The sequence below is a fragment of the Coenobita brevimanus genome, chromosome 26 (assembly GCF_032717465.1).
Source record: "Coenobita brevimanus isolate Jiangsu-jjx chromosome 26, ASM3271746v2, whole genome shotgun sequence".
NCBI lineage: Eukaryota > Metazoa > Arthropoda > Malacostraca > Decapoda > Coenobitidae > Coenobita > Coenobita brevimanus.
Window position 1 is genome coordinate 45,579,340 of NC_136979.1, and position 27,116 is coordinate 45,606,455.

The 27,116-nt window shown below is 41.5% G+C and overlaps 1 protein-coding gene across 2 annotated transcripts in view; it reads left to right on the plus strand.

The window, feature by feature from the left end:
• Positions 1 to 27,116, plus strand: part of LOC145394209 (ornithine decarboxylase-like) — a 96,814-nt gene that overhangs the window by 45,163 nt on the left and 24,535 nt on the right. For both annotated transcript variants that reach the window (XM_080268199.1, XM_080268200.1), the window contains exons 5-8: positions 5,287 to 5,363; positions 17,629 to 17,801; positions 18,573 to 18,774; positions 23,468 to 23,626. In XM_080268199.1, coding sequence (XP_080124325.1) covers positions 5,287 to 5,363; positions 17,629 to 17,801; positions 18,573 to 18,774; positions 23,468 to 23,626 — 611 coding nt within the window. The remainder of the gene's footprint in view (positions 1 to 5,286; positions 5,364 to 17,628; positions 17,802 to 18,572; positions 18,775 to 23,467; positions 23,627 to 27,116) is intronic.

Sequence of the window (27,116 nt, forward strand, 5' to 3'; positions counted from 1 at the left end):
GTAGTTGAGGGCACTCACCATTCACTTACTCGATGTAGTGCTGCTTTGGGTGTCTGCCTTTTCCTCCCATCCATCCTCTTCTTCATTCTTTCCTTATCCTTCTGCCTGTGGGTGACTTTACACTCCCTCTTCCATCTTTCTTTCCTTCATTCTTTCCTCCTCCTTCCGCTTATAGGTGACTTTACACTCCCTCTTCCATCTTTTTTTTCCTTCATTTTCCTCTTCGTTCTGCCTATGGGTGACTCTGCACGGAGCGATAAGCCAAATTGTTTCCTTTACACCAGGAAACCATTTAATACCGTGGGTGGTAACCATATAACTGAATTATGGTGCCTGGTGGTTTAGTGAATAATCATGGTGCTCCAATCGGATTGAGCCGGTGCAGGTTTATGTCCAGGGGGTGGTTGGGGTTTATTGCTCATGCAGTGCTACTCAGGGATGAGTGAGGCAGGTCACCGTCATCTTAAATGTCAGGACCAACTTGCTTAGCCCTGGGCTCTTACGCTTCTTATGGGGCAGTATAGGATTGGATGATTATGGATGGATGGAAATTGATATGAAGGTCTTGGTATGTAAAGAGATGGCAGAGTATGGAGACTGAAAGATGCACATTAGTGAAGTGGTATGTATGAATATTTGCAATGGCATTTACTATGAAGTCAGCAGAGCAGTGGAGATGGTAATGTTAACCCCTCCGTGGCCGAAGGCCCAGAGTTTTCCATGCAGCCCAGGCCGACGCTGGGGCCATTTTTTGAAGTTTCAAAAATTGATTTTTTTTTCTTGTCGTATTGAAGAGAAAGTTCAGATGCACCTAACAGTGCAAATCCCAGCTTCCTAGACGCATTTTGTGGCTTGCAGTGAAGCACGGAAGTTTCTGAAATATCGGTAACCGATATCGCCGCCCAGGGGACTGCCGCATTGCAACTGGGCAGGTGTGTGTGTGTGTGTGTTTTTTTTTTTTTTTTTTTTTTAAACCTCCCAAAGCAGTGCGAATGGTGCTGAAATGTTGTGAATATATGAGATATGATGATATTGAATGATTTCAGTACATAATCTGTTAGGAATGGCTGAAAAAAAAAAATGTTATGAATACATTTTCACCTTTTGATATAAAATATGTTTAAGGTAGTTTCAAGTTACTTTTTACGTTATCGTTGTACTCATGCATGGAAAAGGGAGCGAAAGAGTTTAATTTTCAGTCCTAAATAAGAAAACTGCACGTCCTCCAAGGCTAGACCCTGCCACAGGAGAATAAAGTGGAGGATCAGTCCAATTAGCAATATGAAAGTTGAGTCGCAACTTCCAACTCCCACACCACGAGCATGGCTAAAAATAGAATCATAATGTAGTTTCAGAACTAAGAATAAGTCTAATTATTACGAATACAGATACAAAGCAGAAATAAATACGTTTACAGACGGGGGAAAACGTATTTTTTCCGTCATAACATGTTCATCTTTCTCTATCATTTTATTTTATCTTTATCATTTTACCATGTTATTTTCGCAATATATATTGCTGTCTCATAAACAGGATGGTTGTGTGTGTTTTGCAAGGGAGGAAAAAGATTGTATTTTCTGTCTGGGTCGAGATAATGGGTGTAACTGTGTGTTTAGGCATAACCACGAGTGAAAAAATCGTACATCCACTCGTCACGACAGCAGGTGGTGAACTGACAGATGATAAGTGAAATGGTGAAGTCAAGGTCAGTCTCATGTCCCAGATTTTCGTTCACTTCCCGAAAGTTTTCACAGTTTTCTACAAGTTGCACTGCATCAAATGATCCAAACCATTACAGCAAACCTGAGCAAATAGGTAAATATACCAAGACAAAAATGTATTTTTGTCTTATTATCATGTCTTTTTTGTTTGTGCCTGTATTACTTCATAATCCTAAACAGGTGGTTGTGTGTGTTTTCTAAGAGAGGACAAAGATGATATGTTCTGCCTGGGTCGAGATAATGGGTGTAGTTGTGCTTGTTAAGGCATGGCCAGGAGCAGAATAATCGAAAATCCACTCATCACGGCAGCAGGTTCTGAACTGCTTGATGGTGTGTATGGGAGTGTCGTGTAGGTCAGTGTGAAGACGTTCAGAATGTTCATTCACTTCCCAAAAATTTTTGCAGTTTTTTACAGGTAGCACTCAAACGACGCCGGCGGCCATGGAGGGGTTAAGGGTGGGTGTGGGTGTGTAGGTGGTATGGAGTGGATAGACTAAATGGTTATTAGTGAGAGAAGTCGAGTAAGGATAGTAGGTTAGAACTGTGTGCTTAGATCATTGATCCACAGACTGTGTACTGTGGCACATTAGTGTGTCTCCATTATATCCTTAGTGTACTGCAGACATTGCTTAACTCATGGATTGCGAGCCACAGCTCAGGCTGGGTAGCGTTGCATTGCAAGCGACAGCTCTGGCTGTGCTGGCCGTGCATCACCACTAACTACTCCACCCCTACACAAATTTACTCATGGTGCTATGCAATGAGGCGAGAGAGATTTTTTTCTCTTCATCAGATGATGCCCTGGATGTTTATCTCCAGCTTTATGATAAAAAAAAAAAAATTTTTTTGTTTGTTTTTTCAATTTTTCACTACTCCCCTACGTAAACTTATGTATGGCCCTACGCAAAGATGGAAAGAGATTATTATTTTTTTTTTTTCTTTTTTTTTAGATGATGCCCTGGATGTTTATCTTCAAATTTATAATAAACAAAAACTAACAAAAAAAAAAAAACTTTTTTCATCATTTTTTGCACACCACGGGGTGGGGAAAAAAAAAAGGTAATTGTGCAATTCACGTTTTAACACTTTGGCCGGCCGATGACGTTACTTACGTCATCCAAAAAACGCCCGTAAGCTGGCTGATGACATTAATTACATCATTGATGTAAAATATTTGCCAAAAATCTATTTATTGTTCAGTGTTCATGGGACTAGGTTTAAAATTCGTGCCAATTTCTTCCCTTTCTTCCTGTGCTCTACAAACATCATTGGGTGGTAAGTACAGTACAGTATAAATATATTTACTGTATACAGTAATCCCTCCACTATCTGACATAATAGAGCCAAAGGCATGTCCGGAAAGCAGTCCCATCCGGATACTGGGCCCCAGCCTCCTGGACTTGTACTTAAAAACCCTAACCCAGCCTAACTTTGAAAGCCACCTAAATAACTCCCTACCGGATGCTGGGAAAGCCTACCCATTTGGGGAGTTATGCTACTCTAAACTTAAAAGCAACAATATTACTTTGAAGGAAAATCCACGTAAAAATCAAGAACAGTATATTTGGGGAAAAATAAGCAACATTTGAGCCCTAGTTGGGCTGAAGCGTTGTTTACTTCTCCCCAAATACATACTGTTTTCATTTTTTACGTGGATTTTCTTTCAATTCTGCTTCATTCACGGCATTGTGAAAGTTCCTCATCATTATTAATGCATTAGTAGGTCATAAAAACACTACAGTAAAAGCAACATTTTCATTACAGTAAGTAGGTCTCAGACAATAACAACACACAGCCTCACTTCATCTATGCATCACTCGTCGTCTGCTGCTGTCCCTCCTCATCCCATTACCCCACCTCCTGCAGCCCCCCACCCTAAATTTGTTGTCCCTCCTGGCTGTGCTGTCCTTCCTCTTTTTCTTCCTCTGACACACGTGCTACTGGTGATGAAGATAACTCCCTTAAGTTTTCTGTCTTTTTCATAAAGAACTGCTCTATCTCGGTGTGAGTGGTTTTCTTCTTTCTGTTCTGCAGCATCAGGTTGTAACAATATAGATCTGCCATCACTTTCCTGGCCAAATTTTGTCCGAAAATTAGCCAAATTGCTCAGAAAGGGGCCAAACTTCATTTTTCAATATTATAGTTTGAATAAAACCAGTTTAAGCAAGAGACAAATAAAAAATTGTATTTATGCATAAACTGCCACACACGGTCTATCAGCTCGGGACTGTCCAAGGCGTGCGCGGCTAATTTGAAACCATCTCGTACGTGTAAAGTTACGTTAAATCGAGAAGTCCTTGTTAGTTAAACATATCTCTTTAAATATTTGCTTGTGTTAAAACAAAAACGCGTTTTTTAAACTTGTGTTAGTTGAGAGGTTACTGTATATATATATATCGATGGGGCGATGAGAGAAGTAAAGACATTAGTAATGGAGAGAGGGATGGTGTTGGTAATGAATGGTGATGGATGGAATATCTCAAGGAATATCTCAAACTTGTTATATGCTGATGATGCAGTAGTAATTGCAAATACTGGACAAGAGCTTGGTAGACTAGTGTAGAGTTTTGTAATGTCTGTGAGTGTCATGCCTTGAGAGTAAATGTAGAGAACAGTGATGGTTATTGAGAGAGAAGGTGACTCCCAGTGTGATGTTACAGTAAATGGAGAGTCTGGAATTGGTGAGAGAGTTCAAAAACTTGGGTACTGTCATAGAAAAGACAGGAAAATATGCAGAAGTGGAAAGCAGATTGACACAAGGAAGGAAAGTATTTGGTGCTATGAAGGCCCTGATAAATAAAAGAGGTTTGAGTGTTGCAGCTGTGTGAGGCTTACATGAAGGAGTGTTAGTGCCAAATTTAACATACAGATGTGAGACAGTGGTGTGGCATGAAAATGAAAAGTCAAGAGCAGTGGAGGTGGGACTGCTGAGGAATGTATGTGGAGTACAGAGAGTGACTAGGATGTGGAATAATCTGATTCGTGAAAGATGTGGAGTGAGGAAATCTGTGGACACCAGATTTGACGAGAGTGTACTGAGATGATATGATCGTGTGGAGAGAATGGTTGACAATAGAGTGGTGTAAAAGGTATATCTGAGCAAATTTGAAGGATGAAGGAGGTGAGGTGGACCAAGAAGAAGGCGGAGGGATATGTTGGCTTAGTGTGTGAGGAAGAGAGGTATTGAAGCTTGTGAGGCTAAGGGACTGACGAGAGACAAGGTGGCTGGATGAATTTTGTGCGAAAAAAATACATAACCATGCACCCCTTTTTAATGTGACATCATTCGGATTATCTCTGTCAGATAGGTATACGTGAAGTTACAGAATGTGGTGAAATTTTCTTAACCTCTCTGATGGAGTCATTATTCCATGGTGACTGATGAGTGAATGGAAGCATGGCCCATAGAATTGGGCAGACTTGGGCTGTCTGGACGTTGCTACTCCTCACCCTGCCCTAGGGTGGGAAAGGAGGTCCAGATGATGATGATGATATTTAGGCTTGTTATATGTTTGTCTGTGGAGTTCCACTATGTCTGATATTGATAAGAAATATTTCCCCACAGCTGTGAAATGCAATGATGATCCAACTGTTCTGGAGATTTTAGCTGCCCTGGGAACTGGCTTTGACTGTGCATCAAAGGTTTGTTATTCAAATTGTATTACAACAGTTGATGATGATTTCATGCTGTGTGTGGTTTACGTTATAATCTTCCAGGTAATGTGATATGATAGTTTTGTTGTGTGGAATATGAAAGGAAAGGAAGAGGAAGGATATATTTTTCTTTAGTGTTGTTTAATTAATAATGCCATGCCTGAAATTAAAGCCTGCCAATTTGGTGTGGTATGAGAGGTCAAAAGAGTAAGGGAAATGGAAATGAAAGTTGGTGATAAATACTGAATGGGAGATAATTTTTCATCAAAGGTATGTAGATGGTATTGTGCAGCTTGTTAGTATTGGACATTTTGATTTAGAGTTATTGTAGGAGTTGCTTAGAAAGGGCCAGATGACCCACTGCTGTATCCTGTCATCTTATGTTCTAATAATCCATTTAGTAAATGTAGAGAAGAGTATAATTGTAATTGTGAAGAGAGCATTTGACTGAAACAGCTACTTTACCCAGTATCTGGGAAACTTGGGATCAGAGAAATTCTCAGTTTTCAAATTTTGCTATGTTTTGGAATGCTTTATGCTTGCATGCATGGCCATAATTTTCTCAGCAGTTTGTTCTGTACACAGTGATCTCACGGCAGGGTTATGTTTGACTGGCATTTGAGCAATTTTATTCATTCACAGTATATATCCCTGGTTCTGTGACACAGCTTCTCCAGTTCACGTTAAAATTTAGCATCAGAAGTTACTATTTGTGAATCAATCCACTTGCCAGTTTAGAAGATATTTTTTGTTATGTAGTTTACATCACGGTGCATCTTTAAAAGGTAAGTTTTGTGATCCAGATTGCATCATAGTGTGTGAGGGATTAATACTGCCAGAGATCGATCAGCATGGAGATCTGCCATTAGATGACCAAGGCTGTCGCATGCAAGCATGTTGGGGCCTTTTAAAAATGAAAATGATATAAATGATAGAACTCCTTTAATGAGGACCATTAGGGGAAGGGAAGACTCATCTCATCTATGTTGGGACTAGTCTAAACTGGCGGCTAGGGTGGGGCGCAAACCTGTGTACAGTGTTGCCACGTTTTCCATACTCCCCCCCCCCTCTCTCTCTCTCTTATCTCTTCTCATCTATGGTATTCTTTTACATTATATTGTATATATTGTAAATTTGAATTTATTTTCACACCACCCAGGAGGTAAAACTCTTGGCGCGTTTTTTTAAAGAGGCATCCCCAACAGGCCTGACATGAGGAAGCTCTGTCCGAGTCAGACTGGGTCTGTGTGAGTGTTGTCACTCACGAGGGTTTAATGTATTATTATTTTTACTAAGAAATTAGCGTATTTTTACTTATATTCCTGCAGATTATCTTATAATCATAATTGTGACATTATTACCTACCCCAGAACTATGGTAAAAGCCAATAAAAGTGACTACATTTTTTTAGCAACACTGTAAAATATGTATGCCATGTTTCTGTATTGCCGTATAAATATTTTATGCACAATAATTTTACTGTTCTTTCATATATTATAATATGTTAAAATTGTATTCATATGTGTTTATCTTATTTGTGATGCCTTTTACATATATAACAGCCATTTCACATTACGGGTTTGGGAAACACAGCAACACTGTACACAGGTTACTGCCACACCTTAGCCACCAGTGTAGACTAGTCCCACCATAGGTATGAGGTTGTCCGAGTTATAGCAAATAGATTTTGAATAACTTCAGAAAGTGTTTTGTTTAGCATAGATTACGATTCGCGGTGATGTCTTTTTCTAAATCTGAATAACCACCCAGCACTAGTCTTGAAACTTGTGTATTTCATTTGACTAGCTTTTCAAAGATTTTAATTTTTTCTTTTATAGACAGGTTTGGGGCAGGCCTAGGCTTAGGGCCAAAAGTATTTTTGGATAACATCTTTGCTGTGTACTGTATATCTATCTTGCCTGTTTAAGAAGAAAAAAAAAAAAGAAAATCATTGACTTTGAACACACATTGCAACTGCTGTAGGTGAGATGTTAGAAATATGTAGTTTGAGGAAATAAAATCATGAGAAAAAGGTTTGGTGAATGAATTTGGGACTGTGTGTAGGAGGAGGAAGCTGAAAGTTAATGTAAACAAAAGTAAAGTTATGGTGTTTGAGAGGAATGAAGTCACAGAGTGTGCAGTGAGGTTGGATGGTGAGGATATGGAGAATGTGAGTGCATTCAAGTACTTGGGTAGTGTGATGAGTAAGGATGGAACTTTGGGGGATGAAGTACGTGAAAGGGTACAGCAGGGAAGGAAGGTTGTTGGTACACTGAAAGCAGTGATGAGAAATAGGGAGGTGAGTATGGAAGTTAAGAAGTCACTGCATGATAGTATTGTGATCCCTACCCTGACGTATGGAAGCGAGGCGTGGACCTTGCAAGAGGGGAACAAGTCAAGAGTGAGAGCAGTGGAAATGAGTTACTTGAGAGGAGCATGTGGAGTGACATGGAGGGACAGGTTGATGAATGAAGAAGTGAAGGAACGTTGTGGGGTAGATGTGGATGTGGTTGAGAAGATTAGAAGAAATACACTGAGGTGGTTTGGACATGTGGAGAGAATGGAGAACGAAAGACTGAGTAAGAGGGTGTATGTAGGTGAGGTGGAGGGAGGGAGAGGGAGGGGTAGACCGAGGATGAGGTGGAGGGATGGAGTTGAGAGGTATATGAGGGAGGGGGGGGTGAGTTGGGGGGAGGGTAGTCAAATGGTGGGTGACAGAGTGACTTGGAGGCGTTTTGTCTGTGGCCACCCTTTGCGGGATTAGGGCGTCGGGCTATAGATAGATAGATAGATAGATAGAAAAAGGCTTCAGCAGGAATGTGGTTGTCTGAGTTACACTCCAGTTATTTCACATAACTAGTACTCATCCAAGTTACATCAAGTTTTAGGAGAAAGCTGCCTTCCACCAAATCTACTTTTGTTGAATGAGTAAAAATCATCAGCTAATGATCTCAAGTGCTGTTGCAAGGTTAAGAGATACTGTATTTTTTTTTTTCACCATAGAACTTCAGAATCTTATTACTGTGTAAAGTCATATACTGAGTTTCCAATGCCACATTGTCTTTCAGAACATTTGCAAAGATTATTACAGTACCCTCCTTCAGTCAGTAACTTACAGAACTTCAGAATGTTATCAGGTTTTAAGTCACACATGGTTGCTTCCATCACCACAATCGTCTCATAACAGCTACCACACACCATGTTCTTGGGGCTGGATTGTTACATTACAGGCAGCCCCCCAGATTCACTGCCCCAGCTTGTGGATTTTCCCCCAGTAATAATATGGTGGGGCGTTCACCATCCACTCACTCGATGTTGTGCTGCTCTGGGTGGCTGCCCTTTCTTCTCTTCCTTCCTTCCTTTTCTCTCTCTTTCCTTCATTCCTTCCTCTTCCTTCTGCCTACAGGTGACCTTACATTCCCTCTTCTGTCTTCCTTTCCTTCATTCTTTCCTCTTGTTTATGCCTATGAGTGACTCTACGCTGAGTGACAAGCCAATTGGTTTCTTGTACACCAGGAAGCCATTTACTACACTGGGTGGTAACTATAACACCAAAATATGGCGCCTGGTGGTTTAGTGGGTAAATAAGGTGCTCCAATCGGATTGAGATGGTGAAGGTTTATATCCAGGTGTGGTTGGGATTTATTGCTCACGTAATACCACTCATGGATGAGTGAGGCTGTTCACACATCTTAACCCTTGGACTGTGGATGACGTCTTTTTACATTTAATCTTGCTGCTACTTGACTATATTATTGAAATCAGGGTAATCGTGTAGCACCGAAGGGGTATATTAATCCTATATTGTACCTAATGTCTCCACTCCGAAAAGTCTCAGTTGAATAAAATTGTCAGAGGAAAGCAAGAACGGAAAAAAAAAAATGTCTCTGAGCTCAGTGAGTTAAATGTCTGGATCACTTTGCCTAGCCTTGGGCTTCTGCGTTCCTCATGGGGCAACATAGGATTGGATGATGGATAGATGAATGAAAAATAATTTGCCCTAACTTATTTTAGCCAGACCTGTTAATTGCTTATTTGTTATTAAAGTTTTTATACAGTACTTCAGTATATATTTGTGATATTTTATGGCTTTTTCTGGTCCCAGACATGGTTTCTTAGGTCTGTGCACAGTGCTGCAGTGTCAGTGGCAGACAGCAACAACAAAATTAGCCATAATTCTTATAATATTTTCACTTTCACCTTGAATGTCAGGACGAACTTACCTATCCCTGGGCTCCTCCGCTCTTGATGGGGCAACTTAGGATTGGATGATGGATGAATGGATGGATATAACTCTTACTTAAAATCAAAAACATCTGAATCACTCTCTCAATTTAAAATTGCTAGAAATCATGCAAAAGCTGTATTAAATCTATCTAAATCAAACTTTCTTCAAAAGCAAGCATCAAAACTACTTAACAACCCTAATGACAATAGAATATTCTGGTCAACTCTTAATTCTTTCAATAATAACATTAACAAGTCATCTTCCATTCCCCCACTAAAATCTTCAGACGGCAATATTACAAATGACCCACGTGGGAAAGCAGATATCTTTGCTAGTACCTTTGCCAGAAACTCCACCATAGATGATACCAGCCAGAATGTCTCAGTACTGGAACTTGATTCTCCCGAAATTGCCCCACTTAAAATACAGACAAGATACGTAAAATCCATCCTAGACAATTTACCTACCAACAAAGCTCCAGGCCCAGATGGAATTCCACCAATTGTTTTGAAAAAGTGTTAACCTGAACTTGCCTCTGTCCTAGCTAAATTATTTAGACTATGCATACGTACTTCTTTATTACCAAATTCATGGAAAGAAGCCAATATCCACCCAGTTCCGAAGAAAGGAAGTTTGTCTGACCCCTCTGATTATAGACCAATAGCTGTCACATCTTCTCTTGGTAAGGTATTTGAAACTTTAATTAATAAGCATATTGTTAAACATCTTGAATCCAACAACTTAATTAGTGATAGACAATACGGTTTTCGCCACGAAAGATCCACCATTGACATACTCAATCTCTTAACTCATACCATCCATCAATCAATTGATCTTTTTGGAGAAACTCATGCAGTAGCTCTTGATATCTCTAAAGCTTTCGACAGAGTATGGCACCGTTCCCTGCTATCCAAACTCCCTTGCTATGGACTAACGTCTTTTGTTCCTTTGATTTCTTCTTATCTTAGCGACAGGAAAATAAGAGTAAAAGTAGATGATGTATATTCGAATTTCCACTCAATTAACGCCGGCGTGCCGCAGGGATCAGTTCTGGCGCCAACCCTATTTCTGGTTCATATTAATGATCTCTTATCTGTCACCCACAATCCCATTCACTCATATGCAGATGACTCAACACTACATAGTTCATTCACACTCAGACATCCATTTACAAAGTCTAATATCTCTACCTCTCAACTCAGTACAGCCATCTCCATAAATCAAGATCTATCTACAGTCAGTGAATGGGGACAAAATAACCTTGTCTCTTTTAATGCTAGTAAAACTAAATATATACAGTTTACTAATAGACAGATATTGCTAGATTCGTACATTACCTTCAGTGCTACTAATATTCCCATCTCCAAAAGTATTGAAATTCTTGGTGTCTCACTTAACAGTGCCCTCAGCTGGACCTCTGATGTCAGATCACTTGCTAAAACCGCCTCAAAGAAACTTGGATTATTGTACAGAGTCCGTAACTTCTTCGCCGATGAGCAGTTAGCTATAATTTATAAGAGCCATGTGCGCTCTCAGCTTGAATATTGCTCACCCTTGTGGGATGGTTGTGGAGAGGTTGCATTAAGACAACTAGACAAAATTCAGAATAAAGCTGTTAGAATCATTAACAACCCTGCCATTACATATAAACTACCTCCCCTGCAAGTAAGAAGGAATGTTGCCTCCCTTGCATTATTTTACAGATATTTTTTTGGCAAATGCTCAGACGAAGTTGCGTCCATGGTGCCACCTCTCCATGCCTTCCCTTGTGCTACACGGGCATCTGGTAGCGCTCATGACTGGAATGTCACTCAACCATATTGCAGAACTTCTGCCTATCAGAATTCTTTCATTCCCCGAACTGCATCTCTCTGGAACTCGCTTCCCCAGAGTTGTCTTCCTACAAATTTCAACCCACAACTGTTCAAGTCTAACTGTTACAGATATTTTATGAACAGAGGACACCAGTAATCTGGTGTATGGATTATTTTTTTTTTACCCATTTGTTTTTCTTTCCTCCATTCTGTTATTAAAAAAAAAAAAAAAAAAAAAAAATCATACTCATGTACATGTTATTTCTTATTGAAGTAAAGTGTATACTGTACTGTGCAGTAGTACAGTACAGTATATATTTGTGCTGTTTTAAGCTGGTTTTAGGCTCCTCTGATGGTTTCTAAGGGCTTACAGGGGCTATAGGCTGCCATAGGGGCATTTTGGGGGGGTGCGTCAAAATTAAGCGGGAATTCTAAATTTACGAGGGTCTGTGTCCCTTAACCCCCGCAAAATCGGGGTTGCCTGTACAGTACTTACTTTTTCACAATAGTTCTTGTTTCTGCAGTTGTTTAATTTGAGAACTGATTTGGGAAAATGGAATTGGCAGTGATTTTATAAGTTATTTCATGGTAAAGTTTTAATAGTTATGATAGATGGTGAATACTTTTGTATGAATTAGCTTGAGTTGCAGGTAGATACTAACAAAATAATATGTCCATCCCCCATGTACCCCTTCATATCCTTGAGCTGCTTCACTTACATGACCATTAAGTCGCCTCCTTAAACTACCACATACCACACATATTATGTCATACCAGATTTTTTTTTTTTTTTTTTTTTTTTAATAAATAAATAAATCCAGCCTGTGGAGCTGGCACTGATACAAATGAAAATACAACCCTGCTGAGCAAAATTTTCACTATTATAATTCTTTCACTGTCTCAGTACATTTATAACATATTCCACCCATTTCTCCTTAACCTGCCACGTGCCAGATATTTTTAGCCCCATTGGTCACCCCCGTGCCGACCATTTTTTTACTTTTTTTTTTGCCAAAAGGATAGATTTTGATGTGAAAACAACGAATTTCACCATTAAAATACTCACCAAAGCTCAGTAATGGGTTTTATTGAGTCCTGCATACTCGTATACAGGTATTCCCTTTCTCTCACACTCGCCACATAGGTGAGAGAAAGCCATTCTCTGTGTAAGTTAGACTCAGGTATTTATGTTGGGAAGGTATAACAATGTTCAGTACACTTCTCTGATTACTTATTACTTCAACTTCTGTCACAATTTGCATGTCTGTCTCAAAGTAAATGCATTGTCGTATACTTACTTGAAGATAGGTACAACCTGACTTCACTATGAACAGTCCTGGCACTTACAAGAAGGTGTTTGCAGCTTGACATCACTATGTACAGTTCTTACACTTACAAGAAAATATTTACAACTTGATTTTACCATGTATAGTCCCTTCACTTATGTGAAAATATTTACAACATTCCTTCATTATGTACAGAACTGGGTGAGGCACACAGGCAGAGTGAGGCAGAGCGAGTGTGAGGGGGGGAGTGAGTGAGTGTATGGCCTTGACTGCCTGGGACATGATGAGGAATAGTTAGCATACATGCCTGCCTATTTTTACCCGCAAACCTTGAAAAATGTGGTCACAGTGAATGTTTTAAATTTAAACTGTTTTAAAACGGCACTGGCACTGACTACAGATTTTTGTTAGACCATTTTAAAACGGCACTGGCATGCGGCGAGTTAACTAACACACCCACACCACCATATCCATCTGCCCTACCCTGCCGAAATGTCTTATAATGACAGTTCCTCCCTGCTATCAATCTGGCTGATCCACCCCTGTAACTAACCCCCTGCACACATCCAACATCCACCACCCACCTCCTCCTGAATGCCTCAACCACTTCCCCTGCACAGCCTCTCAAACTACCCACATTCCATGATGCCTCTCTGATCCCCTTGGCTGATTTAGTTTCCTCAGGCTTGCTTCGATTTTTTTCCCTTTTTTATCATAATCAGTAAAAATAACGAGGAGACACTGACCACAGGCCCCACCCACCTGCACAGTCTCAAATCTAGGCATGGGACCTGGGACCCATAGCCCACCAGCCATGATCAGTGGCTGTGGCAGTGGCCTTGGGGCATCCAGCCAGGACAACTATGAGAAGACCCTCCAAGTGTGCCTTGGCACTGTAATTGCCCCACAATATACACCCACTGATGGAATAAACTGCCCTCCAGCGTAATAGATTGTTATACAGTACAAACCTTTAAAGGTCGCCTGGATAAGTATTTGGCATCCAACCCCCAGCTTAATATGTTTACTCCTGAATAAAGCACTTGTGTATGTATAATTTTCTGTTTTATTTTATTTTAGTTTTTTAGAGCCTAGATCAATGTATTAAATGCAAATATAGTATATGCACAGATGGCCCTGAGTTAACGGTCACTACTCATACTTTCAACCTGTGATGGGCTGTGGATCACTGAGGGTCCCTGTTAGTTACGTGGCCATCATCGGCATTTTTTTAATGTACCAGGGGTCACTGCTTCAGGAGGTGACTTGTTTGCTTGTCCTACATGGGAAAGTTCCTAATCTCAGTGGAATGAATGGAGCTAGAACCTGATTGACTGCTGCCTACCTTAATAGCGCCAGGCAAGGCTGCCACACTGTGAACTGTGCAATTTCCACACTGTGTCCGCAGATGCCCCGTCAACTCAAACGTACCTGTACAGCAACATGCATTACTTATTTATTTATTCGATTACTCATTGTACTTTACTATTTTCTCTTTCAGGTTATTCATACTGGTAGCTTATAGATAATGTATTATGGAATGTAGTTTTCCTTTTCAGTCTTTCCTATGAAATTTGCATGTCAGTTTTTCCATAGAGCTTTGATGGACTATGTGGTTGTGTCTAGGAATGTAATAGGAAGATTGTTGGATGTGAGAGTTCTGAGAGGGGAGGGTGGAGGTACATCTGACCACTACCTGGTGGAGGGAAAGTTAACAGTAGGTAAGAGATGGGTGAGAACTAGGAGGGTTAGGTGTGGCAGGGAGGTGTTGAAAGTGCGTGAGTTGGATAAAAGAGAGAAAAAGATAGAGTATCAGGAGAAATTGAAAGATGAGTGGAACGGAGTGAAAGATTGGAAAAATGGCAGTGTGGAGGAGGAATGGCAGTTATTTAAGAGTGCTGTGGTGGGGCATGCAGAAGAGGTGTGTGGTGTGAAACGTGTGGGTGGTGGTGTAAGAAAAGGAAGTGAATAGTGATGCGAGGAATTAAGTATGGCTGTGGCTGAGAAGAGACGTGCATATGAAGTGTGGCTGCAGAGGAAGGATGAGATGTCATATGAGAGGTATAAGGAAAAGAGGAATAGGGCGAGAAGGGCTGTGCGTGATGCTAAAGTAGGAGCAGATGAGAGGTGGGGTAGGCGGCTGACAGAGAATTTTCAAAATGTTCTGGAAGGAGGTGAAAAGGGTGCGAAAGGGAGAGTCTGGGAAGGAAGAATGAGTAAAAGCAGAGGATGGAAGGATGTTAATTGAGATGGATGCAGTAAGGAAGAGATGGGCAGAGTATTTTGAAAGATTGTTAAATGTAGAGGAGGAAAGGGTGGCTGAGATTGTGGCGGATGGAAGGGTGCAAGGAATAAATGTGTTGGGAGAGTTGAATGATTCTTTGATCACGAAGGAGGAAGTGGAGAAGGCAGTAAAGGAGATGAAAACAGGGAAAGCTGCAGGTATGGATGGGTGTGCTGTGGAATGCCTGAAGGGTGGTGGAGTGACTATTGTTGACTGGTTAGTAAGATTGTTGAATGTGTGCTTTGTGAAAGGTATGGTGCCAATTGACTGGGCAAGTGCTTGTGTGGTCCCGTTGTATAAAGGCAAGGGTGATAAGTATGAATGTACTAGCTTTAGGGGTATAAGTCTGTTGAGTGTTGTAGGTAAGGTGTATGGTAGAGTGTTAATTATGAGAGTTAGAGAGGGTACAGAGGGAGTGATTGGTGATGAGCAGTGTGGCTTTAGGAGAGGGAGGGGATGCGTGGATCAGGTGTTTGCAGTGAGACAAGTGTGTGAAAAGTATTTAGCGAAAGGCAAGGATGTGTTTTGGGTATTTATGGATTTAGAGAAAGCGTATGATAGAATTGATAGGGAGGCTTTGTGGACTGTTTTAAGATTGTATGGACTTGATGGTAGATTACTAAAAAGGGTGAAAAGTTTTTATGTAAATAGTAGAGCGTGTGTAAGAGTGGGAAATGCTGTGAGTGATTGGTTTCCTGTGAGAGTGGGACTGCGACAGGGATGTGTGATGTCGCCTTGGTTGTTTAATATTTACATGGATGGTGTTGTAAGGGAGGTGAATGAAAGAGTTTTGGGTGGAGGTCTGAGTCTGGTGATTGTTGATGGTGGAGAGTGGAATCTGAAGCAGCTGCTGTTTGCAGATGATACTGCACTGGTGGCTGATTCAGAGGAGAGATTGAGACAGTTGGTAGAGGAGTTTGGAAGAGTGTGTGAAAAGAGGAAATTGAAAGTAAATGAGAATAAGAGTAAAGTGATGAAGTGTACGAGGTTGGTAGATGGTAGGGGGATGAATATAGTTTTGAATGGCGAGTTGCTTGAGGAGGTAGAGTGTTTTAAATATATAGGGTCACATGTTGCTGTGGATGGAAGAATAGATGCAAGTGAAATTTAGAATAAATGAAGTAGGAAAGGTGCTGGGAGGAATGAAAAAAGTGTTTTGATGTCGTTCGCTTAGAATGGATGTAAAGAGAAGGTTGTATGAGGGTGTTGTGGTACCGACTGCATTATAAAGGGCTGAAACATGGAATATGGGTGTAGCAGAGAGGAAAAGTTTGAATGTAATGAAGATGAGGTGTCTGAGGAGTATGTGTGGAGTGACGCGTATGGATCGAGTGAGGAATGATGAAGTGCGAAGGAGAACTGGAGTTGTTCGGGAGATGGCTGGTAGAGTTGAGCAGAGGGTGTTGCAATGGTTTGGGCATATGGAGAGAATGGATAATGAGCGATTGGTGAAAAAGATAACTAGATCTGATGTGAGAGGTGTAAGGCTGAGAGGAAGACCACGAATAGGATGGATGGACAGTGTGAAGAGAGCGCTGGATGCGAGAGGGATGTCTGTTGAGCAAGGAAGAGTGGCTGTGCGTGACAGAAATAAATGGAGAGAAATTGTGAATGAATAAATGATGACGCAGCCCTGAGGGGATATTCTCCCGCATTTGGTCTGATCAGCTATTTCAGGTCAGGTGCGGGTAAGGGGATGAGTCTGTTATGATGTGGCAGGGGTAAACCAGTTCTGCTGTCGGGCCCTGCTGCGGATGTCACTGATTGCATTGCGCAGTTGACCCTTGTGCGGTGTGGTGCGGTGAGGATCTGTCCGTTCTCCCCTTTGGGGCTAAGATGCGAATGAATGTGTTTGAATGGATGAGTAAATGGGGAGTGTGTTGCCCTGTCTCGGCTACCTCCCTTTCCCTGGGGGAAGCAGCCTAGGTATATAGATAGATAGATAGGTTTTCCATGCTGCGTGGTGGTTTTTCTCACTTTTTCTTGCCAGTTTTGGCTGGAGGGTTTGGAGGCAGGGGGAGCCTTCTTGCTTTACTATCCTTATCCTTCAGCATGTAGAGTTAGATCTTGTAGTCATAGTCTACTCTGTACCAAACAGCCTCGAAAGGACCATAAGGTCTGTTGCTGTTTGCTTTCCTTTGTACTCCTTTGTACTCTGGCCCCTCTCTATTGGGCAGAAGCAGCAGCCTGGGAACTGCAATGCTCTGCACCCTCTAGCACAGGCCTGAGCCCCATCCCATCCTGGCCCCCAAATCTATGCTTGCAGAGCCCTTATCATGCCTCCCCTCAGTAGGTCCACCACTAGGTAGCAGGGGCAAAGTTTTCTGGCTGCATACCGTTGCTAGCATCAGCCTTTGTGATGAAGTGGGGTACTTTGTGTGATATGTATCGTGCATGTAGGTTAGGGCAGGAGAAAGTTAGAGTGTTTTGGAGAGTATGCTGGTGTACTCTCCATGTTAGTGTCACACTGAAAAGGTCAGCATATGGGGATGGTCAGATATTCTGGTAGCTAGTGAAACAGGAGCTCCAGCTCTCCCTATCACCAACATTCCCATTCCCCTTGGGAGTACCACCCTGATCGGCTGGTGCTACAGCATACTCCCTATAACAAAATATTTATTTATTTTTTCTGATACCATAGGTTGAAATTCAGAAGATACTGCAGCTTGGTGTTGATTCATCTCGCATCATTTATGCTCACCCTTGCAAGCCAGCTTCTCACCTCCGCTATGCAGCCAAGGTCAATGTGCCACTGATGACTTTTGACAACGAGACAGAACTGCACAAGATCAAGGCCTACTATCCACAGGCAAAGTAAGTGGGCATGTTAGTGCACACACACACACACACACACACACACACACACACACACACACAGAGTAAATAGGGGGAGAGAGACCCAAGGTCCTTGAATGCAAGGGCTGGAGGGAAGAGTTAAGTGGAAGGATGGGACTGGAGTGTATTGTTGTGATGAGAGGTAGATTGAGGTGGTCTGGGCATGTGGAGAGGATGGGGATGATAATTGGGTGCAGAAAGTGAGAGGTGTGAAAGCTGGGGGTAGGGTTGCAAGAGGCAGACCGAAAATTACCTGGGACGAGGTCGTAGAGTGTGACCTCAGGGATAAGAGACAGAATTGATAGATGGGGGCACCCGTCATCCATTCATTCACTGTAGGGATGCCTTATGGTCTCTACACTGAGTGACAAGCCAAATGGTTTCCTGTACCCGGGAAACCATTTACTGTGCTGGGTGGTAACCATATAACTGGGGTTTTGGCTGGGTTAAGTGTCCCGCAGATTCCCCTATCTAAAATCACTTAATCATGGCTCTCCAGTTTCCAGACAAACCAGTATAACTTCATGAGTTTCAGTTGTACACATTCTTCCATGTCATTCTCATATCCCATTGTCCACATCAGTAAGAAGTAATGAGGCCCAGAACATGCCTTTATTCTCACAGGGGACATAGATTCAAAAAATGGGTTGGAGATTGATGTTGAAGAGTGAATGAGCTAATGAGTGGTATGGTACGACAAATGAATGACTGGAGACAGAGCAAAACATTCCCGGCTGGTTTCCCCTACAGGCTGGTGTTGCGTATCCGATGTGATGCTGAGGATGTCCAGTGTCCACTGGGTATAAAATTTGGGGTAATGCCAGCGGATGCACATGCCCTGCTTGTCACTGCTAGAGACTTAGACCTGAATGTCATCGGGATATCCTTCCATGTTGGTTCTGGGTGCCGAGAGCCTCCTGTCTTCTACCGCGCCATTGCTTCTGCAAAGATGGTGAGAAGTTTTATTTGTTAGAAAAAAAAGTTAATGATGAAGGAACAGTAGAATTCATGTTTCGCCTTTAGTGCAATGAGTGTGTGTGTGTGGGGGGGGGGAAGGCTTTGTGCTCGATGTTTGTTATGAACTGACGATCTTTGGTCGAGAAATTTCGGATCTTACGATATGTGAAGACACTAAATGTTGACATACATAGTTAAGTAAGATAATTGTGTGAGCTCAGTTCTTGTGAATTTTACTGTCATACAAATTATATTGCTTGGATAACTTACTTATTATTCATGATTACTGCATTCGTGTGCATCTGAGAAGTCAGAAATACACAATCACCCTATGCTGATGACTTCTTTATAGCTTTTTTTTTTTTTTTTTTTTTTTTTTTTTTTTTTTTCCAATGGCTTTCAAAAACAGTTTCACACTGCTTTCCCCCCCCCCCTCCCCAAACGTGATTCTTTGCGAAATATGCATGATGCTGGGGTGTCATTATTCATGTGTTGTTTAGGTAAAAAGTTTTTGCTTGATTGGTAATGAGGACTTTCAAGAGGCTTAGTGGCAATCCTTGGTGATTAAAATTTTTATGGGGAGTAGTAGAGGGCAAAACTAATTGGTTAGGTTAGGTTAGAATGCAGTATGCACTGGTGTGCCCAGCTGGTGAGATTGTATCAAAACTCACTGTCTTGGGTGTCTTAAGGCAGACATATTTGTAATAATCTATGTATAATATATTTTTAATGAAAAATATAATTCTCTTAGAACCTAACCCCCTATTTTACATGTAAATATATGTTATGTTTTAGCACGACTTTGATTTTGCATGAGGTTCTGCATAACCTGTCATGTGTTGTATGAAGTCTCTACTGTAGTATAAACACCAGCAAAGATGATGGTATACCAATTATACCAATATTAACCAATTTCCGGTAGCATATTTGGCCGTGGAATTTTTTCTTGAGCCCCGGGAGCAATCACTCATCACAGACAACAGATTTTCAAACCGTCGTCAGTTTTTGTTTGTGTGTTTTTGTGTGGATTTTTGTTGTTTATGCATTGTTTTCTGGATGTTTAGCATTAATATGGATAATCCTATGTGTGTTTTGATGTCTCAATATGGCAGAATGACTGAGACTGCCAAAATTAGGAGGGGTACTGTACATAGAGTAGTGTATAAGGCAGTTTTTTTTTTTTTTTTTTTTTTTCTTTTTTTTTTTTTTGCGAATGATGAGGTGAAAGAGAGATTGTCCAGGTGCTTGAGGGTGCGAAAGTGGATGTATGTGGAATAACTGAAACAAAATGGAGAGGAGAAAGTGTGAGAGAATGGGAGTATGGATGGGGTATATGTGCAGGAGTAGGTGAGAATGAGAGGGCAAAGGAAGGAGTATGTATAGTTGTGAGTAAAAGATGGAAGAAGAGCATAAGACAGTATGGATCAGTTGGGTCAAGAATTGTGTGGGTAAAGTTGAAAGTTGGAATGCAAATGTGGGCGATTGTGTGTGTGTATGCGCCAATGCAAGATCGTGCTAGAAGAGTGAGAGAAGAGTTCTGGACAAATGTAGAAGTGTGCATGGAAAAGTTTGGAAGGAATGAGAGAGTGTTTTTGATCGGTGATATGAATGGTAAAGTTGGGAATGTGAAGGTGGATGGAATAGTTGGTGAGTGGGGTGTGCCTGCTGAGATAGATGAGAATGGGAGTGCATTAGTGGACATTGTGCTGGAAGGGGGTTGGTGATAGCCAATACCCTCTTCAGGCATAAAATGATCCACAGGTATACATGGCGAGTGATGAGAAGGGTGGGTGGTGAACTGAATGAAAGGAAGGCAATGATTGATTATGTGTGTGTGGATGAAAGGATGCGAAGATGTGTAATGGATGCAAGAGCTTATAGAGGTTGGGGGAGTGGACTTTCTGACCACTACTTTGGTGGTGGCCAGAATTAGGATTCAAGTAAGATGGAGGAATAGAAGAAGGGAAAGACGAGAGGAAGGAGTAGTTGCAAGGAGGGTGGAAAGGTTGCAAGAGGATAAGAAAAAGGCAGAGTATAAGAGAGAAGTGGAGGAATGATTGGGCAAATATGAATTGGAGCAGATGGGAGACGTGGAAGGTGTGTGTAGGATATTTACAGAAGAAATTTGTGCAGCATGTGATGTGGTGTGTGGAAGGAAGAGAAGACTGAGGGGGGTGCAAGGAACAGCGTGGTGGACTGAAGAGGTGAGACAGGCTGTGGCACAGAAGAAGAAAGCATACAATGAATGGATGAGAAATAGGGGTGTGGAAGAAGTTGAGAGGCGGAAGAGAGAGTTATATGTAGAAAGAGAGAGGTGAAAAGATTAGTAAGAGAGAGTAAGAGGAGAGTGGATGAGGAATTTGAAAGGAATTTGAGTGTAAAGTGGAGGGACTTTAAGAAAATGTTCTGGAAAGAGGTGAAAAGAGTAAGACAGGGTGGAAGTGAAGTTAACAGGGGAGTGAAAAATAAAAATGGTAGATTACTAGTGGAGAAGGGAGAAAAAGTGAGCAGATGGAGAGAACACTTTAAGGAATTGTCTTCGATTCTGGTGTCCTCAGCATTCCTCACTCCACATCATTCACAAATCACATTATTTTGTATCCTGTCCACTCTCTGTACTCCACATACATTCCTCAGCAGTCCCATCTCCATTGTTCTCACTCCTGACTTTTCATTTTCATGCCACTCCGTAGTCTCACATCCATATGTTATAGTTGGCACTAATACTCCATCATGTAAGACTTGTGCACTTGAAACACTCAAGCGTCTGTTTCTTGTCAAGGCCTTCATTGCACCAGCTACTTTTCATCCTTGTGTCACTGTACTTTCCACTTCTTTTGCACTCTTTTTCTATCGCTGTACCCAGGTATTTGTAGTCTCTCACCAATTCTAGTTTTTCTCCTTTCACTGTAACATCACACTGGGAGTCACCTTCTCTTTCAATAACCATCACTTTACTGTTTTCTACATTTCAAGGCATAGTGTGAGTGTCATGTTTCCTGGCACTGGATTCCTTTTCTGCACACCCCCAAAACCAGGGAGGTTTACAGTTTCTCTGCTCTCTCTTTTTCCATTCATCAGGCTTTCAAAATATTCTTTCCTTCTGGTCCTTACGTCAATGCCATGTGTTAGTAATATACCACTTACATCCTTCACACGTTCACATTTCTTTCCGTTGTCACTTTTAAAGTTGCACACCTCTTTCCAGAATAACTTCCTGTTTTCAGAGTAATTTGCATTAATTTTTCTTCCTAGATCATCATTTACTGCCTTCTTTTTCCTCTTTACCAGTCTCTTTATGTGCATCTTGCTCTCAATCTATTCAGTTCTTATTTCAATTTAACCCCTGTTCTGTAACCACATTAGCCACTTCTTCCTCTTTTCCTCCACTGTTCTCTTAACCTGTTCATCCCACCATGCCGTATCTTTCTTTGTTGTTACTCTTGCCACACCTCACACTGCTTTAGCATTCCTAAGAAATCCCTAGATGCATTCCACAGGCTGTCCAGATCCATTTCATCCCAATTCACTGATTCTAACTACCTCCTGTACTTTGATCCTGTATTCATCTGCCATTTCTTTGATCCTCAGCTTCTCGACTTTCAGTCTTTCCCTGACTGCTCCTCTTTCTCCTGGTCCACCTCACTCATCTCAGCTTGATATTGCATACCACAATCATATGATCAGGCAGACCTCCACATCGTCCTCTCACGGCCCTTGTATCAGCAACCATTCCCAGCATCAATCTCTCCATGATCACATAATCAATCAGGCTCCTTTCAGCATGATTCCTTCTATGCCATGTATATCTTTGTGTTTGAAATATGAGTTACAAATGGACAACCTCCATTCCTGACACATATCCTTCAGTTGCTTCCCATTATCTCTGTTTAAGGAGTTCTGTGTTGGGTGAAGATCCATAGGGGGCTTGTAACACTGCTAATTGAGATGTTGTATTGCCCTGCATGTGAATGAGTATGTAGGTGTTTTTTCATTGCTAGTGTTGGATTTTCTAGAGGTGGGATGTTGTTGTAAAGGGTTTGATGATATTTGTGTGGTTATTGTTTTATGTGCTTCGGTATGTTGTGTCTGTCTGTCATGGAATGATGGGGGTGTAGTGCATTGGCACTGAATGCTGCATAGAATGGTGTGCCTCTTATAACAGTGTAGTCTGTGACAGGGAGGACTTCAGTTTCAGAGTGTGAGCTGTGGGAGTGGTTCTGGTGCAGCCATTGGTGATGCATAGGGTATTGTTCTGTATGGTTTGCAAGGTTTTGTGGTGAGTATTAGATAGGATGAGAGCCCATGCTCTGGGGACAGGGGACATCACTGGTCTTGTGAATTGTTTGTAGAGTACTGAGGGTGTTTCTTTTTGTTGCCTAAAATCTGGCCTTGTAGTTGCTGTGAGTGCATTGAGTCTCGGGGTTCACTGCCTCATGATATGTTGTACATGGTCCTTAATGGTGAATCCCATGTCACATGTCATTCCAAGAGTTTTGGTGGTGGATGGGTGTGGCACATGTACATTGTTATGTGTGATGTGAAGGGGAGTACCTGTGTTCGTGATTACTGATAGTGATGAGTGTAGTGGTGGATTTGTGGGACGAGAGCAGCAAAGTTGGGGGGACAGAATTAATCATATGCTGCAGTATTACAATTATTTTTTTTCTTTTGTTTCAAACCCACAGGTGTTTGAAGAGGCGCAGGCCCTGGGATTCAACCCGTACTTGCTGGATATTGGTGGGGGCTTCCCTGGCACCAGCACCAGCACCAACAACCTGGAAGAACTGGCTGGCTATGTCAATAGTGCCCTAGATGAATATTTCCCAGAAGATTGTGGGGTTAAGGTATGTTGTCAGCATATGAGTACTGTACACCAAAGAAATTATCATGCCACCAGTGTGTGATAGTTTTGATCCATCCATCCATCATCCAGTCCTACATTGCCCCATGAGGAGCGTAGGAGCCCGGGGCTAGGCAAGTTGGTCCTTACATTTAAGATGAGAGTGACCAGCCACACTCATCCCTGGGTGGCATTACATGAGCATTAAACCCCAACCACCCCTTGGATATAAAGCTTCACCGGCTCAATCTGATTGGAGTGCCGTAATTACCCACTAAACCACCAGGTGCCAAAATTTGGTCATATGGTTACCACCCAGCATAGTGAATAGTTTCCTGGTGTACAGGAAACCATTTGGCTTGTCACTGATAGTTTTGAAAATTAACAAATTCCACAGACACAGATGGGTATACAGTAAACTTTCAATAATCCGTCGTCATTATCTGACACTTTTTTTTTTTTTTCTGGCTCTGTTAAAATAGTATCCGGCTCAGAAACAGGAAGCAGTTGGGGGTACTATGCACTTTCTGTCAGTGAGGTGTATCATTCGGCTCAGACACAGGACCCAGTTGGCACGCGGGCAGACCTCATAAACGCCAGCCAATCACAATGTGTAATGGGAGTGGCTCACCTGGTATGCCTAACCTTACCATTGGTCTCCTCTCTCTCTCTCTCTCTCTCTCTCTCGGACACCTCACAGTGAGGACATATCCGTGCGCTCTGGTCTCTCCCTTGCAGTGGCTAAACCCTAGTGTTGCAGTTTAGTCTATGGCCTCCCATTCCTCACTTATTGCTGTAGTGTGTATCTACCTTCCATCAATGCCAACACTGGGTGAGTACAGTATGATTTTTATTATATTATGTACTCTATTACTGTACTACTTGTACTGTATCAGTACTGTGTTATATTTTATGTGTGATTTTAATCTTTTACTCATGGATAGTATTGTAGGAAAGTTTTTGGATAGTGATACTTAATCCGGCATTGCACTGAATGGATAACCAATTGGGGGTACGTATGCAGTATCTGGCTTGGGGATTGGCTGAATTACGCTGGATAATTGTGAGTTTGCTGTATTGAGCTCTTCCCTCAGACTATATCTATCTGTCAATCTGCCTATTGCTAGAAGCCTCAGTTCTGTAAGGAGTTGCCACAAACAAATTGCCTCCATGCTGCCCTGTACCCCACCATTTCACTGCCCTTCCCCCAGCTCACACACCCCTCTCTCATATACATCTTCACTCCATCCCTCCAGCTCATCCTCAGCCTCCCCTCCCTCTCCCCCCTTCCACCTCACTCAACATACACTCTCCTCATTAGTCTCTTGCTCTCCATCTTTTCCACATGGCCAAACCACTTCAATGTATTTCTCCCAACGCTTTCTGTCACATCCACACCACAATGCTCCTTCACTTCCTCATTTGTTGGTCTGCCTTCCCATGCAACCCCACATGCTTCACTCAAATAACTCATTTCCACTGCTCTTACTCTTGACTTGTGCATTCCAACAAGGTCCAAAGCTTCACCTCCATATGTTAAGTTGGTAGCACAATACTATCATGCAGTGACTTTTTTTCCTTCCATGCTAACTTCCCTATTTCTTATCACTGCTTTCAAAGAACCAGCAACCTCTCTTCTATGTTGTACCCTTTCAAGCACTTCATCCTCCAAATATCCATCCTTACTTATCACTCTACCCAAGCACTTAAATGCACTCTTATTTTCCATTTCCTCATCCTTCAGCCACACTGCTACATTTGGAAAACCACACTTGAATCTTCCCTACATTCACATTTAGATTCCATTTCTTACACACACTCCCTAACTCATTCACCAAGCATTGCAGTTCCCCTTCGATTCACTTAATACAGTATCATCTTCAAACAGCAGAATAGGAAGTTCCAAATGCTGACGTCTCTCATTACGGCCGCTCCAACATCCACTTCCCTGTCTTGTATCTCCTTTTATAACCTCATCCATATACAGATTGAACAGCCATGGAGATATGACACATCCCCTGTTTCAATCCAACATTCAGATAGAAAAATTCTCTCAGTTCACTATTTGCATGCACTGCAGCCTTAACATCCTCATACGTTCTCTTCACAGCATTTCATAACTTCACAGTTACATTATATATTCCTAATATTTTCCACATTCATTGTCTGTCCACCCAGTCATAAGCTTTCTCTAAATCCATGGGAGACTACATACAACTTCTTTGTTTTCTGTAGAAACTTTCCACTAAAGACCGAAGGATGAATATCTGATCTACACAACCTCTTCCCTTCTTAAAACCTCCCTGTTCTTCTCCAGCCAATTCCTCTGTTATTTCCCTAACTCTGTCAGTAATTATCTTACCATGTACTTTCCTGTTACACTGTATATATGTTACTGGGAATTTCTGTTACCAGTGATTTCATGAAGTCTCTAGGGAACTCGTGACGTGAGTTAAAATTGGGGTGGGTTAATTAAGGTTAGGTTAGGCTTGGATAATCTTGGTCAGGGTTGGTGATGTTTTTTATTTTAAAAAAATCAATGATCTATATATATATATATTTTTTTTATTCAATTTATTTGATTTTTATTTATTTATTTGATTTTTCTAATATTTCAAAAGCAGTATACTGAACACTGTTAACTTCCTGTCCTGTCTATCCACTGATGGTTGAGGCTAAAAGCCACCACCCAGAATCCAGATACATACCTGTTCAAGTCCTGTCTGCACACTACTGGTTAAGGCTGAGTTGCTAGTGGTAGTGAAGACAGCATATTCCAGAGCTGATTATATTACCACACAGAAAAATCTGAAGCAGATATTATTATGACATGGCCTTAAGTGACCAAACATAGGCCTACCTAGTCTTATGGCTTTGGTTTTTAATTTATGGCTCATTATTTCAGATGTAGAATGCAGTACTTAGTTACACAAATGTAAAAATATTTTTTCTGTCATACAATGTAGCAGTTTCTAATGGCACCATTCTCCAAAATCTGCTAACTGAATGCTTAACTGTCTGAATAAATAAATGCCAGCACAGAGTTATAGAAAACTTCAGTAAACCTTCAGATTTTATTTTTCTTGATTAAAATATATAAGCAACGTTGGGTCTGGTTATTACTTGGATGGGTGACCGCCTGGGAACACCAGACGCTGTTGGCATAACGTTCTCCCTACGTGTCAAGTGGGGTTGGTGGAGGATTAGTGCCCTTCTCTGCAAAACAATTAACTCTGAGCCCTTGGCCACCCTGTTCGGGATACATGGCGTCTGGCAATGAATGAATGAATGAAAAAAAAATTATATATATATATACACAGTAATCCCTCCAATATCTGACGTAATAGGGCCATAGGCAGGTCCGGATACTGGTCCTGTCTGGATATTGGGCCCCAGCTTATGGACTTGTACTTATGGACCCTAACTCAGAGAAACACCTATACAACTCCCTCTGGACATGCATAGCACCTATTTAAGACCCAAATCACACCAAT